General features: G+C 42.9%; 1 protein-coding gene across 1 annotated transcript; it reads left to right on the top strand.

Annotated features, from left to right (window-relative positions):
* Positions 1-1,230: 1,230 nt before the first annotated feature.
* Positions 1,231-15,577, top strand: LOC121834229 (retinol dehydrogenase 13-like; the record flags this gene model as incomplete). Its single annotated transcript, XM_042287983.1, has 3 exons — positions 1,231-1,366; positions 3,169-3,382; positions 15,338-15,577. Coding segments are annotated over exons 2-3 (424 nt in total), but the record flags the coding sequence as incomplete, so codon positions are not given.
* Positions 15,578-16,130: the final 553 nt, after the last annotated feature.

Raw genomic sequence — 16,130 nt, 5'->3', positions numbered from 1 at the left:
CGGGCGTGTATTTTATCTGCAATTATATTGCAGATACGATACACAATTTGTCTTTAACTTCTGGTAAGTTTCCTGAAAATATGAAACCAGCTGAAACTTCAGTTATTTCTAAAGGAGGGGACAAAAACGTGTTGAGTAATTATAGACCAATTTATATTCTTCCTATTTTCTCCAAGGGGCTAGAAAAAATATATTTAAACGTATTCAACATTTTTTCGTAAAACGGCGAGCAAGATAACATGTATGGCCATGCACGGTAGTAGGATAAAATCCGTGTTCAATAAAACAGTCCCCGCCGGGCAATCTGGCAGTGCACTGGGATAGATGCCCATGCGACCCAGAAGTAGCAAAAACAAGAATGCTCGGGAGGTACGCGGATAAAGCTGCCTAGGAAGTTTACGATTAATTCTGTATCAGAAATCAAGGGGAAAGCAAGTGCGTTAGTACCACGTCAGCGCACCTTACAAATAGAGTTTGATTTTCTAAAGGAATAGCGAGAAATATGGTATTAATAGTGTGTTTGTTTCAATAAGCCCTCATCTGAGAGTTCACTTCGTCTTGTCTACTTCCTTGTTCCTGTTTATTCGGCGCTTTTCGGTTAGCACGTGTGACTATTTGTACAGAAGTGATGTACAAAAGCACGCTCCGCTGTTACGCAGACTGAAATGCTCATTACTTAATACACCCTCATTGGTACCAAAACGCTGAATAATTTTCGTCCGGTGTGTTAATCAGCTTAATACGAAACGCCTCTGCGGACTTTACGGTGCGCACTGGCACCTCTACCGTTCATTCAGTCCATCTGCTCCGAAATGACACCTTAGCGGCTCCGAAGACACACCTCAGCTGTCGCTGTGTTTCACCTTGCAAGGGTGTTTACAATTTTTAATCTCTCTATCTCACAACCGAATAATGCAGTAATTGGAATCGTAGTGTACGCGTAGTCGCGGTGATTACCCGTGACGACGATATTCAAATGCGGCTGATAGAATAGATACGGGCACTGCTCGAGCACTCGACTCCGGCTCGTGACATTAAATGCCTTAACAAAAATGTTCGGGCAGCAGCTTATCTTAATCCCTATGGTGACGGGAAGAACCTAACCCTAACAACGCGTGGGACTCAGCGCGTGCCCTCTGCTTTGTCAACCCCAGCATGTTGCTGCGATAAACCTTTGCGTCAAATGATCTGCATTATCATATCTTCCTCTATACTCACAATATCTGGCAGTTCTACGACGGAGCCATAAAGTGCCCGGTCGCGGATTTGGAGCGCGAAGATCTGGTAGGACCGAGCATCAAACAGCCATTTGTCAGGGAACCTGGACGTCAACGCAGAGTCAGGGGACCTGGACGTCAACGCAGCGGTGAGGACTCGAAACACACTTGTCTGCTCAGGAGAACTGTGTCACGGCGTCTCGCCGCAGCGGGGTGCCAGCCAAGTGGCTCTTTTCTCATTCGTTCTCAACCGCTCCACCTTTTTCATTTCGGCGGCCGCTTCTTGTGGCGATCTGCCAGGCTTTGTCAATATAGAGGTGGCTATGGCACTAAAGAACTTTGACGAAATTGCCTTCTGCGCGCTGCCATATCTTTGTCTTTTGGACTGTGAAACGCCTTTTGAGCATGCGCTGTTGATCTGCTGTGCGGTATATTGGACGCTGCGGATGCGTCCACAGATCAGTGACTCAACATTTTTTGCCCGGGTGATAAACGATGCAAAGGTTTATAGTCGGTGAAATCCCAAGAATTCCGTGCGCGCTCCGCCCCCATCGCAAGCTTCCTGTTTTTGACAACAAATCATCGCACGCGCAATCGAAGCTCGCTGAGAGGCAACAAGCGCGTGCTGGAGGCGGAGCTACCACACAATTCTTAGCCTGTAACCGAGTATAGATTATGTGGCCGCTTGTTCTTGGTGCAAGTTAAAAAAGTAATCTATTTGCTGTTTTGTGCGATTTGTTTGTTACGATTGCCATTGCGTGGAGATAAGAATGAATGAGTGTTTAGTAGGTTATGGTGGGCTTCAGGGAATCATAAGATTATTTATTGCAAGAATAGAAATTAAACCACCGCCCCTCCAGAGGGCAAGAACGGTATCGCTGGAGATTATTATGGTGATACTAATATTTAACATGTCACTGGGGCCTATATAGGTGGCGCAAGTCTCATCGGGAGCGTTGAGTCACAATTGAACTAAAAACATGCAAGGGTACGGAGTTTTAGTAAAAGAGCAGTAGTGATCTTCCCGAGTACCTGAATAAAAATAAAAAGAGCAATGAAAAATATCCTAATATGCACAAAATGTAGGTACGTGAACTTTCTACTTCTTCGCATAATCATCGCACAGATTGGGGCAGTTAGTTTGACATGGCACATGCTTTTGGACACCATCTCCAAAGAAAGTGGGCGCCTGCGTTCGGTCATTTCTGTATGCTCCAGAAAGACCGCCACTCTCCACAAACATGTAGTTTTCACAAAGAAAATGTCACACAATTTAGGAAACGGCAAAACGACGTTCGTGCTTATTATTAAAGTCAGCGAAGGACGATTGTGGAGGCTGAGAGTCTTCAAATAGCGAGGAAATTGAGTGAGAGCTCATGCGTCAACCTTTCTTGCAGACGGCATCCAAGAGCCTGTGCCGCATCCTTGTGACTTCCTAAATCCGTTCGGTCATTATTTGGAGAAGTGACAATTAAGCTCGTATATACAGTTTGCGTGTGTTAAAAATGCGCTTTATCACTCGTTTTGTTTACCCAGTCCATAAGATTTTGTAAAAATCCCGGCGGCAGCTTTCTTTCTGAAGGGTATCGAAGAGGGTGTGCCGCGTCACAGTAACTATGTTAATCTATCGCGGGGATTGTCTGGAGGAGTAGCTAGATTACGCACGATCTACAGTTTGCGCTGATTAAAATATAGTTACACTAATCACTCTAGTTTATTTACCTAGTTCGGCAGAACTTTAGGAAAAAAAAAAAACAAAAAAACTCGTAGATCGTTCTGATAACTTCGATAACAATACCCGATACTCCGCCAGCGACTTTGGTTTTTTCTGTGCGTCGTATCGCGGACGATTATTGTTATCGGAGATCTTGGTACAATATTTAGACCCCCATATAGCATCTGTGACCCACTGGACCAAGCGCAGCTTTAAACATGCTATATCTTTCTTTAGGAACAAACAAGGAGGCCATAGTTCCAAGCCATGAGCAAGCAAGTCAGCCTCCTCGACTCATTCCTTCTACCGCTCTGGACGACTCTGATGGAACTGGCTCTTTCCGCCGCCGCTGGCGGATTGTGCATCGTCGCTCTCTTTGTGCGCAAGGGAAAGTGCAGGACCAGCCAAAGCATGGAGGGAAAGACGGTCATAATCACGGGAGCAAATGCGGGTAAGAAATTCACCTTCTATTCCCAGAAGGAAACACGTCTTCAGAGCCCAACGCTGTCAAAGTATTGACCTCGGACTGGCCGTTCTTTGTAAAGCTGTCCTTTCTGTAGCCTTAAAGGGATACTTCAACGAAATTTGAAATATATCCGTCGTGTTCAAAAATAGGTCGAACATGATCCACAATATCTGTAAATGGCAATCGCACGTTTGTATTTTGAGCCCGGTGGCTTTATTTTTTGTTATAAAGGGCCCATTCTGGCAAGCGCTCGGAGAAGGCCCAGCTTAGAGCACGTGACATCCGACGCAATCGGGACGTAGGTCGTCTCGGGACGAGCAAAGCTACGGCGAGGCTGATTGTCGAGAGGATGGCCTAGTCGTTCCAGCCACCGAAGCGACTGCTTTTGTACGAATTTTGAGTGACGGGTTAATCTTTTATAATATTGTAGGGCGACAATAGCTACTTCTGGAACACACAAAAGGGATTCTCGGGAAGACGGAAGTTCCTCTTTCCCCTCTTCTCTCGTCGTGGCCGGAGGCGAGGCAATAACCGTCAGTACCTCTCAAGTTTCCTAGATGGACATTACGAACGAGGCGTTAGCGACATCCACGAGGGGCCCTTTGCTAATCGTATAATTCGTTTTAAAATTCCCTTTCGTGTTATTTTTAACAAGATATTGGTGTGTCCGACGTGATATTGCTACTTTGAACACATATAGACCATAAAATAAGCGCCGAAATTTCGTTGTAGTACCCCTTTAAATACCGGCTGAATGAGCGCCACGTGCCTGAGCGTGATCAGGTTTGTCAACTTTGTCTACAAGGCAGCAATTTTCCTCGCTCGTGTGGCCGGAAACTGGATGACAAAGCCTTTTTCTTTAAAAAATAAATAAATAAATGTATCTATTTTACGAATAAAGTAGGAAGGCAGAATGTGCAGCGTATTTTGAGCTGCGTTAAGCCGTTTTTATTTTAACTTAATTTAATTTAATTCATTTCCCACCAGAGGCATTACGAAAAAGCAACAAGAATGGTTAACAATGAAAAGAAATTAATCCATGAAAAATGAGAAGTTCTTTTAGAATTGTTTTTTTATATAATATATATGTTTACTATCGAGTCTGGTAGATTGCTCCCATTGTCAACAGAAATTTCCGGGGAGAAAATGTAAAGCGATTGGTCCTAGGAATAGATTAGAAAAGTTTGAAACTGTTACTTATGCGACGGGAGGTGTTAGGTGCTGGTGGGCAGTATGCTGTTTTCACCGAATTGTTGTGGTAGTAAAATATGTGCTGTATGTTTAGGGCGAATAACAATCTGCCTGTTTTCAGAAAAGGAGATGAGGTTTAGTTTTAAGTCCGCTCACGCAATCAGCAAAGTTATATTTTCGGCAAATAAATCGCAGGGAGCGGTTTGTACTGCATGTAACATATCTTCTAAAAATGATATCAAAGGATTCCAAACAAACGAAGCGTATTGAAGCTTGGGTCGATCAAGTTACGTACATGCTAGAAGTTTAGTATTTTAGGAGCCAAGAAAAAGGACCCGTCGCGAAAAACCGTTTGTCCTGTTACTTTTGCGGATAATGTGGGTTATCTAATACACCCTTGAGATATCACTTGTAAAGGGAATTCGAAGGTGCATGCAACTTGCAAGTATTTGTTTTAAGGTTTTACCGAAAACATAGTAACAAAATATTTTGCGCTAACGGACTTATATTTGGTTTTGCTTCTGTGGATATTAATTTACCACCGTTCACACTCTGATACGATATGATGTAGACCAGCTTAGAGTTGCGCGAACTCGGAGTGATTCTTTATTTTTTTAATACACGACAGAGTCAATGGCATATAACCGAATTGTAGACCTAATGTAAGTCGGTAGGTGATTAGCATACATGAGAAACGGAAAAGACCACAGCACAGTTCCTTGAGGCCCTCCGTATATGATTACTATTGAGGACGAGGAAGTGTTGTTAAGAGCAATGTATTAAATTATTTAGCAAAAAAAAAAAAAGGCAGTTCAGTTGATTAGTGTTTTAGAAATTTTACGCTAACGCAATTTAAAATTAAGCTGTAGTGAGGAACTTTATTAAAAGCTGTAGAAAGGCTACTAATACCATACGCTTCTGATGAAGTATGAATTGTTTAAGCGCATATCAAACACGAATTTAAAAAAAAAAACAAAAAAAAAAACACACCTAGGTATTACAGGTCGGAAACTACCGAAAGCCGCGCTGGCTTAGAAAAAGTAAGGTATTACAATACATATCATTAGAATTATTAAGTAAGCAATACGCTCCACAAATTTAATTGCAACGCATGTTAGGCAAATGGGACTTTAATTAGTCATGCAGTGTTTTTCGCTGCTATAATACATGGAGTTATTCATTGCGTGTTTCCAACAAACGGCACATGATCAGAGTCAATAAGGGAATGTTAAAATAACTTACATAGGAGTTTTCTAAAATCTTTTAGTTGAGTCCGGTCCGAGCTGCAGCAGACTTGCTAGTGCGATTAGCAATCCGTTTCTTACTGTCAAGTGCCGTTATAACAATGATGTTCATGTTGGCTGTAATAGTATAGTAAAGCGTGGGGGCAAGTAAAAACTAAAAAAAAACTGCTCGTCCAGAAAAAAAAAAAGGATTGAGTTAAAGGTTCTGCAGACTTTACTTCCAGGAGCTCATTTCCATCAGGGACAAAAAGCCCTGAGATGGTCTGGCTTGATTAGGGTTAATAGTTGACTACGGCCTCTTAGAATTTGTAGTCAGTAAGTTGAACCAGTCTGTATATACGAAAAAAGGCTAGCCTTTTAAATTTTGTACCTTCGTATGAACATGCATTCGCGATACCTTGACCACGGGGATCGAGTATTAATTGATTTTACGCGACTCCAAAGCCGCTTGAGACGGATCGAAAGCCAAGGGGGCTCAATGTATGAGCTGATATCTACTCTCAAAAAGAATGTGCGCAATTATTCCATAAGTGCATTCTAATTTTATTCTACAGTTCTATTTTGAAAGCCTTCGAAAAAAGGGAGCGTGAAACGATGTAGGTGAACAAGGAGAGCAGTTCGGTCGGATCGTGGATAACTGAAAACTGTCTTAGTTCGAGGAGCTGAGCTTCTTGGTTGCTATCGACAATTGGACGCCAATACAAAAGTCATCACTAACATACTTTAATGCCTGACTCACGTGGTGCGATTTTGTTTGCAATTTCACAGCTGCCGCGTTGAGATCCACAGCCTCCACGAGGCTTTTCCTGCCGCACGAGCGACGTCGAAACTGTGAAATCGCCATCCAAATGGCGCCACGTGAATCAGGCTTATGCTTTTGACAGCCTTAACGTAGTCGGAGAAGCGGAAGAAAGCAGCCAGGTGGTTACGAACAGAGCATGCCCGCCAATCATTCTCGGATGAAACCGTCATTACAGTAGAACGATCGGGTAGCAGCTTTTTAGTCCTAAACAAGGGCTTTCTTGTGCTAGGAAAGCAGGCTACATGCCGCTAAATGTAGGGCACTTAGGTTCCGCTATCCCATGGAAACATTTCCCCTCAGCATTTTGTGGCAAATTTTAAAAGTATACCTCCTGCAATATTTCAATAGAGGTACTTAAGTTTGCTAATATCGGTGTGTTAAGTTTATGCTTTACTCTCTTGGAGGGAATTTTTTTAACAATAATTTCAGACAAATTTATTTCGAATAGCAAATAAAACAACGAATCTTTCAGTTTTGGTGAGGAAAAACGACTCCAACGGGGGAATTTTACACCCTTCTCTAGTCGTTTTTTAGAGACAGGGACATTTTTTTCCCAAGGAACGGGGAAAATATCACACTCCAAATTTTAATATTTGATTGGTTGGAGGCATGAAAATACCTCCTTGACTTTTAATGCTAAACGTCGGATGATAGCTTCGGCGCAAAGGTAAATACAATAAAGCCATATTGTGCTATTTTAAATATGTTTGCAAAAACAATTGACAATGTTAGAAAACAATTTACCATCGCACGAATATTTTGTCCTGAAAATAAAACGTGGTATTTCACATATGCAGTGAATTTCCTTGTGGAGGTCTACCCTTTTCTGCAGATTAATTCCTGAACTAACAGGGTGCCACGGTTGCACGCAAAAAAAAAAACCACAACAACAATAAAACGAAATAATAATAAAAAAACTACAGTTTGCTAAAGCACATCATTCCCCAGTTTGCAGTAGCTTGAACTACGTCTGAGCAATTTTTATTATTCTCGGATGTCATTCGCCACCCTAAACACTTGCCCTATGTCCGCGTTTCTCGTGAAAATTTTCGTTGTACTACTCAATAAAAGCAAGCTACACCGTTTCGCTAGTTCACGCCTTCTCTGCTCAGTTGCGTCGACTCCCCAGGGTTGCGAATAATCAGAGAATTTCCTGACCGATTTTCCGGCGTCTCAGGCTGAATTAGATTGTTAGCATGGCCGGTATGAAATCTGTTCGAGAGCCTCAGTTCTTCTCTTTCTCAGACGTGTGCGGGAAGCTCTCCTTGGCGCATGCTTGAGGGCATTGCTTTGAAGAACAATTACATTTGTCTCGATTGTTTTGATAAACCAGAGACCACAGAATGTGTCGTGCGTGCGTTATGATTTCTTAGGCCCGCTTCAGGCGGGGAAATTTCTCCCAGTAACTTGACTCCGCAACAGAAGCAACACGGGCCATCCGGGTTCACACGGAGCGACCGAATTACTACAATTTCCCATTTCTCAAAACACATTTGGGATTTTTGCAGTATTTAAGCGCACAGTTACGCGCTATAAACGTGCATTTATATGCTTAAATGGCGTTAAGAATAGTAACTAATCTTTCTGAAATACTTTATTCCCCAATAGGATTCATTTCATACCAGAACCAAGTTAAACCCAGACTTTAGTTGTCGTGATCGACATCAAAGGGGTGTCACGTGGAACTATCGCGTCCCAGATTGGCCGCTGCCGCTTCAGACGTCCCCCAGTTTCGAGTCGGACTCGATCCCAGCGATTTGTGTTGCAGCGCGATGATCTGTGAGCAACGCCGTGAGCAACGCCAAAATTTCTGGGGAAAAGCGGCCCGTCTGTAGCGGATATTATGGTTGGTGGAGCGCCGAGTCATATCAGGTCCTTTTCACTTACGACACCCTGAAATGGTCCCAGGGTTTATTACAACGATCAAGGCAATTTGACATTCATACAATCGTAAAGCGTGTCTCACGCCGCGAGCACTGGCGTTTGCTATGCCACGTGATGGTTTATCGCGAGAGGAGAAAGTTTATTGCATCGACTACGTTACCTATTTACTGCATTGCGAAATTATGGCGCCCCTCGCCCGCGTATTCATACGCCCTGAGACACAGTGAAATCACGTGGAGTACTACAGTTAGTCACTCCGGAGCCAGCTGCGCCCGCTTGCAGTCGCCTCCTACGTGAGACTCCCTCTGTTCATACTATGTGTTGTACGGAGCGGCGTAGCAAAATGCAACATTTCTAAAACAATATATTTTTTTTTATTTAGGAGGAACGAAGGATTGCTGCCGTTTCTTCTTGAATTGGTGGGCACTGGAACGGGAAGTTTTTATGTTTTTGAGAAAACAACAGGAACAACGGCGTTTCCTTTTTTTTTTTGCTATTTATAATTATACCATAATTTGGAAGTGTAATTACGTGAAGTGTAATTTAGACTTCACGTAATGGGGCAGTGTTCGAGGGCTAGTCGAATGAACTGGAATAATTGTGATGGTACCGACTCGACGTCTATTATTCGAATAACAGATAGTTAAATTTGAATACGTTCACTCCCTTGCTTCAGTACATCTAAGGATTATCCAGCACAATATTTCATTTAAATAAGCAAAGGTAACGCCACTCTAACGAAACGTTCCGGTTATAGAAATGGAACTGAAACGCGTTCATTTACACCTGTAGAAGTTCTAACGGGAACTCGTTACAAGATTGAGCAGGAACAAAAAACGTGTTTTCGTTCCTGTTGTAGTGTGATGACTGCAGTCATTCTTAGTACAGTTGCTTGAGCTACGAATGCAAAGAAAGGATAAAACATCGGGGACGGGGATGGAAACAAAACTTGATTAATTTAGCAACAACACAGAATGACACAAAATATAAAACCGCTTCCAAAACTTTCAACGTTCTCGAAGGAGAAAAAGTAAGTTGGTAAAGGAAAGGGAAGTTTACCATAAATTTCACTGCTTAAAAAGCACTAGAGTCACGACGACGTTTCAGTAATCTATTCATTGCTGGTGTTAGAAATAAATTCGACCTCTGTTTTTGTCAGGGATAATGAAGGTGGGAAAATATTGTTGCTGACAGGCCTGATGCAAATGATTCAATGAATATTCCTCTCCCAAAATCTGTTGTGCCCGTCCAGTATTCTAGTGTCAGAGAAACAAGGATTACAGTACCAGGGCCGTAACCAGGGGGGGGGGGGGATAGGCGGTTCTGACCCCCCCCCCCCCCCCCCCCGAAATTTTTTTCTGGGTACGGCCCTGGTCGGTGCGCTTGCAGCCGCCGATTTTAATCTCCACCTCTGCGCACGCGTAGTGGCACCGGTCGGCTACCGGGTACCAAACCGGGACCGGTTCTCCGGTTTGTTATAACTCTCCATTATATGCCACCGATGCACATGATTCATAGGCGAAAATAAGACAATAGACATTTTCAAAATGGCCGCCGTTGTCCCCGAAACCCCCCCCCCCCCCCCCCCCCCCCCCGAAATTTTTTTCTGGGTATGGCCCTGTACAGTACTCCCACGTGCAGCTCTGAACCACAATTGGGCGAATAGACTCATTTGAAGCCTTTAATGCTTCCAAGCTCTGTTCTCTGAGTTGGTGGTTAACACATCTCCCAGTATGTCCGATGTACCGACTGCCACAGCTTATTGGAATGGAATAATCCTTTCTGTTTCGTACTGTACGAACATTTTGGCTTGTTTAATATTGCACCCTTCGGGACTGTCGCCATAACTTACTCTTTTACACATCTGCTGAAGTTGAATACGACAAGAAAACACCACACTCTTCTTGAACATCGAGTGCTGGATCTGAAATGGTTCGAGGAATTTTGCATGTAGGAAATCACAGCAAAAATACCTTTCGTTTTTGCAACACCTTGCGGAAGTTGTGGCCTGAGAATAAATCTCTCAAGGGTGGAACAAAGGACGTCCGCAGCAAAACCTGCTTTTATCAATCCTTGAAGTATCAACTTAAGGCTAATTTTAGATAAATGCGTAAACAACTTGAAGAATGGGGACTTATAAAGCGACCTCACTATGCCATGCTTAACTGACTTGGAATGAGCACTAATGAAAATGCGGGGTTTCTCCGATATCTGCCGGAAGGCTCTGCAAAGACCTAAGGGATGAGGTTGTAACCGTAGATCTAGGAACTGTAATTCTTACTTTGGAGAATTTTCCGGCGTAAAAGTTAGTCACGCTGCACAGTCCTTGAAAACTTCAAAACTAATGTGAGCGGGCACGCCGTCTGAATAAATGACCGAGTAATCGCCGACATACCTAAACACTAGGCAACTTTAAGAAAAGCCTTGTCCAACCGATCTTCGATGGCCTTGTCAACAAAGAGGCGAAAGATTTCACTAAGGACAGGTGCAAGGCAAGAGCCTATATACACTCCCTTCTTTTGTCTGTAAAACGTTCCTCCGAATTCTACTAAAGTAGAGTAGAAAACAATATTGACCTTGCACCTCTCCTTACTCAAATCATTATTATTTTTGTTAACAGGGGTGTCAAAGATCGGTTAAGCAAGACCTTTAAGTGTTCTCTAGTGTTTAGGTATGTGGATGATTACTCGGTAATTTATTCAGACGTTGTGTCCGCTGACAGCGTCTTTGAAGATTTCAAAGGCTGCGCAGCGAGCCTAACCTTTACGCATAAAAAATCCTTCAAAGGAAGGATTGCAATTCCTTGATTTACTGTTAGATTCTCATTCCTCGGGTCTCTGTTTGGCCTTCCAGCAGAAATCAAAGAAACCATTCCTCTTTTTCACCAGTGCTCACTCTAAGTCAGTAAAGCATGGCAATGTTAGGTCGCGTCTGAAGTCGTCATTCTCCAAGTCGTGTACGCATTTTTTCGAGAGTAGCCTTAAGCTGCAGCTCCAAAGGTTGATAAAAGCAGGATTTCCTGCGGACCATCTTCCTTCAACCATTCAGAGAGTTATTCTCAGAACACAATATTTTCCAACTGTTGCCAAAAAGAAAGGTCGTTTTGCTCTGATTCCATACATGCACAATTCCGCTAACCCTTTAACATTTGTGGCGTCCAAGTTCAACACAAGTGTGTGTTTTTTTCCTATCGTATACGACTTTAAGCAGACGAGTAAAAAAGTGAATGAGAACGAAATTCCCAGGTAGTTTAATGTTAAACATGCTAAAAGTTCGTAAAACGCGACGACAGAAGTTTTTTTTTTTTTATTCCACTATGATGCGCCTGTCAGTACATCGGACGAACTGGGAGATGCGGTAACCACCGACTGAGAGAACACAACTTAGAAGCACCAGAGGCTTCAAATGAGTCTTTTCACCCAATCGTCGTTTACAGCCACACGTGCGATGACTGTAGCTCTTGTTTCTCTTATACTAGAATACTGGGCGGCAAAATAGATTTGGGAGAAAAATAATTGTATCATTTGCCATGGAGACTGTCAGCAACAAAATTTCTGCACTTTATCACTGACGAAGACAGAAGTCAAATTCCTAACACCGGAGATGACTAGATTAGTGATACCTCATCATGACGCTAGTTCTTTTTAGGCTTTTTGAATTTATATAGAATGTCTCTTTACTTCACCAATTTTTCTTTCATCCTTCGAGAGCGTCGAAACCTTTGGGGGGCGGTTTTATATTTTGTGCCCTTCTATGCTTTTGATAAATGAAAAAAGTTCTCTTTCCGTCCCCGTCTTCGATGTTTTGTCCTTTCGTGTATTCGTATAATTTCACTAACACGCTCGTTTTCCAGTATTACTGCTTGAGTTATTCCCTCCTCCTGGTCATGGCGCCGAGTGAAGACTTCGGGTGGCGGATCGCGCGGTCCGGGTTTTGATTCCCGCTGCGGCTGTTGGGCAGTCTAGCTAACTACAATTGGTAAGGTTTAAACATGGTTAAGAATTGAAAATTGTGACTAAGTATGCCTCCTTAATGCTTTGTAAGCTTATGGATTGCCTGTAATAATATATGTATGCTTCATTTTACCCTGGCCTGCAAGTAGCCATTTTTAGTTACACTCGAGCGTATCGCTATTCGCATTAAATACAGCTTAAAAACACAGTCAGTGTTACTAACATGTTTGACCCGAGACCGGCATTCTTTTTATTACAAGAAAAACGCAGCCAAATGTTGGAATACCTACAAACGTGGTCCCATACTAAAAGCTCAAGATCATGGCATATTCAATGCGCTCAAATGGTGTAGCCGATAATGGCAAACAGGGAGTTAGAAGACATATGCTGTGACGTCACACATTTGGACTCTTTTCAATTGGCCCTGTCGGCTCGTAGTGTTGGCTTCGCCCGGGTTTCAGTTCAAACAACGTAAGACCTCATGAAGTTCTGTTTTCTTTCTAAAATAACGAGGTCATTCATTCCAGTTCTTGTTAACGAGGATTTTTCTCAGCGTGCCTTGATCTCTTGTGACAGGGTGCACTCTCAAAACAAAGTGTACATTCTTACAACCCTTGTCCCATATAAGATACCCCAAATTTCAGCTCGACGTACAACGCGCTGACGTCGAACCGACGACCAACGTTGACGAGCGGCCTGATAGCCGAGTGGTACAACTTATAAAAATGGCTTATGTACCTGTTACTGACTGCAAAACAAGTAAGGAGGGGTTTCTTGGCCCTACCAAAAAAAACCTCTGTGTTTTTTTGTTTTTTTTTTGTTGTAGCCTTTTATACGCACTTTAGTTGTTTAATGAAGCATATCTCACCGTTCTCAAACCCCCCATAAAAGTCGTGGCCGTCTGTTCGACGTCGCTTCGCTGTACGTCCAACCAAAGCTTTGGGGTGCATTACATGGCACGAAGCTATGTAAGATGACACCGTTTTTTTTTAGAATGGAATTGGTTCAGAAAATAAGGTGCTGGACGAAGGACCGTGGTTAACTACTAAGTCTTTAACATACAGCATAGTCTTGCTAACGTATTTTCTGACTACTTCCATTCGTGTCTCTAGCGGGGTTCTTCCCGCCTATGCTCGGTGAAGGTTAAAGAGCCAAAGAAAAACGGACAAGCAGAAGAGCATCAAGTACTACTTTCCCTAGTCGCTTACACTTTGATGTTTTCTTCCACACAATATACAATACCTCCTAGCCCATTTGCAAGCTGTTCCCGAAAAATACTAGATTTTTCGTTGTTGTTTTTCCCCCGCAAGGGCAAAGTACGCATCGTAGAATGTGCAGTCTCCGCACAAATCTTGCGCTAGCGGTTCAAACCACATGCCACAGTTGAGAACTAACGGTTTGCTTTTTCAAAAGTTTTTTTGTTGTCAATTCTCGGAACTTTTCAATGGGAATATGGGAAACGACAAAACCCCTGAATACATTGGGCTACATTGAGCAAACCAATGAAAACAAGTCCCATTTTTTCTTTGAGTTTCAGATAACCATTGAAGTGTTTTGAATATGATGACGGTTATTATAAGAACAAAATTGGGATCTAGTCCGGACCGTTAGCGCTACTTTTGAGCAGGATAGAACAACAATCATGATTTTTTTTCAAAGAACTAAATAAATAAATAAATAAAATTTAATTTGTTTCATTCAGATTAATTTAAATTAAATCACCCAAGGTAGAAATTAGTGATTATTTACCATTAGCTGTATTTCTCAACATAAACAATGAAAGATTGGTAAGTTCGTCCGATCAATGATAGCAATGCTGAAGAATTAAATACTGTAACTAAAGAGTAAAGTTTAAATAACACTTCTTTTTTTATTAATGTAGGGCTACTCCCCTCCTCACTAGAACAAAAAGAGCCTGATGTTTTAGTTAGTTAAACATTTTTATTAGGTTTTTATTTTGCAATCTGACTTCATTGCAGTCCGACATTAATTTTCTGTTCTTTTTTTTCTGTTGAATTTTGATTCTGTTGCAGTAGGATATTACGGCTGACGAGCAAAGTGGAAGGTAAAAATCAAGTTCAACGCTTCGATTCGCTCAGAAGAGTACTTCTTTTTCCCCTGATCAGTCTTACATTATTCTTTCTTGCTTGATGATTTGTTGATTTTATAACGAATGCATCAAATAAGAAACAAGTGGCCCACAAAAAATATTTTCGGGATGATTTTTGCGGTAATGGTTTGATTTAAATCATCACAGCAAACGTGGTCTCATTTAGATCCTATTGACATTTTATTCGCCATCCTGCTTCTGAGCAGAAATTTAGCATTCGGCGATGCATACTTTTTTGTTGCAAAGAAAAACACAAATTTTGTTTGTAATAATATAATCCAGCGGTGGCCAGGCTGACCCGGCCTAAGAGCCGCAAACAAAATCACAAACTTTTCAAGAGCCGCGTGGGGCGGGGGGGGGGGGGGGGGGGGGGAGGGGCGGATTTTTGTTTAGAGCAATAAACGAAACTTGATATAATTTCGGTCTATCTGAGGCAAAAGCAGTCCGATTCTGCATAAGGCAACAGTAGCACACCACTACCAAATTGCAACCTGTCTTTCGATTTAAAACGCGTTTCATTTCTCTTTTAGGGGAAGTGATCTGGAAGCGAGGAAGGAGGGGGGGGGGGAGAGGAGGGATAAGGGAGGGAGCGGCGAGCCATACTTTAACACGCGGAGAGCCGCAGCTTATAATATAATCTCTTACGACCAGAGATTATATTATAATCTCTGGTCGTAAGAGATTACAAGAACTCGGTCGCAAGCAAACACATATGGGTGAACCAGGTTTAACGCACAGCGTCGCGCACTTCTCCAGGAATCGGCAAGGAGACCGCCAAGGAACTGGCACGAAGAAAGGCGCGGGTGATCATGGCGTGCCGGAACCTGGACAAGGCCAAGAAGGCGGCGCAGGAGATCTTCGAGGAGACGCGGCAACCCGTGATCGTCAAGCACCTGGACCTGGCCTCTCTCAAGTCCGTCCGGGAGTTCGCCGCCGACATCGTCAGGACGGAACCCAGGCTGGACGTGCTCATCAACAACGCAGGAATTGTGCCCAGTAAGTTGAGAACACGGCGGGACCGCCAAGAATGCTCGCGTTCATTTATTGGTGCACTAGTTAATAATGTACAGAGCGCGACAATGTTAGCGCGAACAAGCGATCGCCGGTTTTTCCGAGTTATCTTTTTGAAACCAAGGGATGTGATCCAAGTTATTATTGCTTCGGAAAGAGCTTATTTAGTTCTATAATGTAAGCGATTAAATTTCGTGCTAGCTAATACTATTTACAAGTACAATCCGAAAATGTGCCGATATCGTGTTCGCGCTAACAGTGTCGCGATGTGTACATCTACGTCGCTCGAAGCGCCGTACCGACGGGTTTGCTATCACAGCTTCTTGAAACCCCGACTGAATGCGCAAATAAACTGAAGGAGAGCAGAAGATGGGAGAGTGCGGCGAGCGGCGACGTGAGAGGGCTGAGTTATTACAGGAAGAATGGTTGGTGGCACTCTAAACAGCTGGAGCGTTGGCTCTCCCGCAAAGCACTTGGAAGATCCAATTGCTGTAATCTACGGACAGAGGAAGCACGGCGAGTGATAAAGCTACTTTAT

The sequence above is a fragment of the Ixodes scapularis genome, unplaced genomic scaffold (assembly GCF_016920785.2).
Source record: "Ixodes scapularis isolate PalLabHiFi unplaced genomic scaffold, ASM1692078v2 ptg000822l_1__unscaffolded, whole genome shotgun sequence".
NCBI classification, from domain to species: domain Eukaryota; kingdom Metazoa; phylum Arthropoda; class Arachnida; order Ixodida; family Ixodidae; genus Ixodes; species Ixodes scapularis.
Note: the sequence above shows the minus strand (reverse complement) of the source record. Positions and strands in the feature narration are given on the sequence as shown.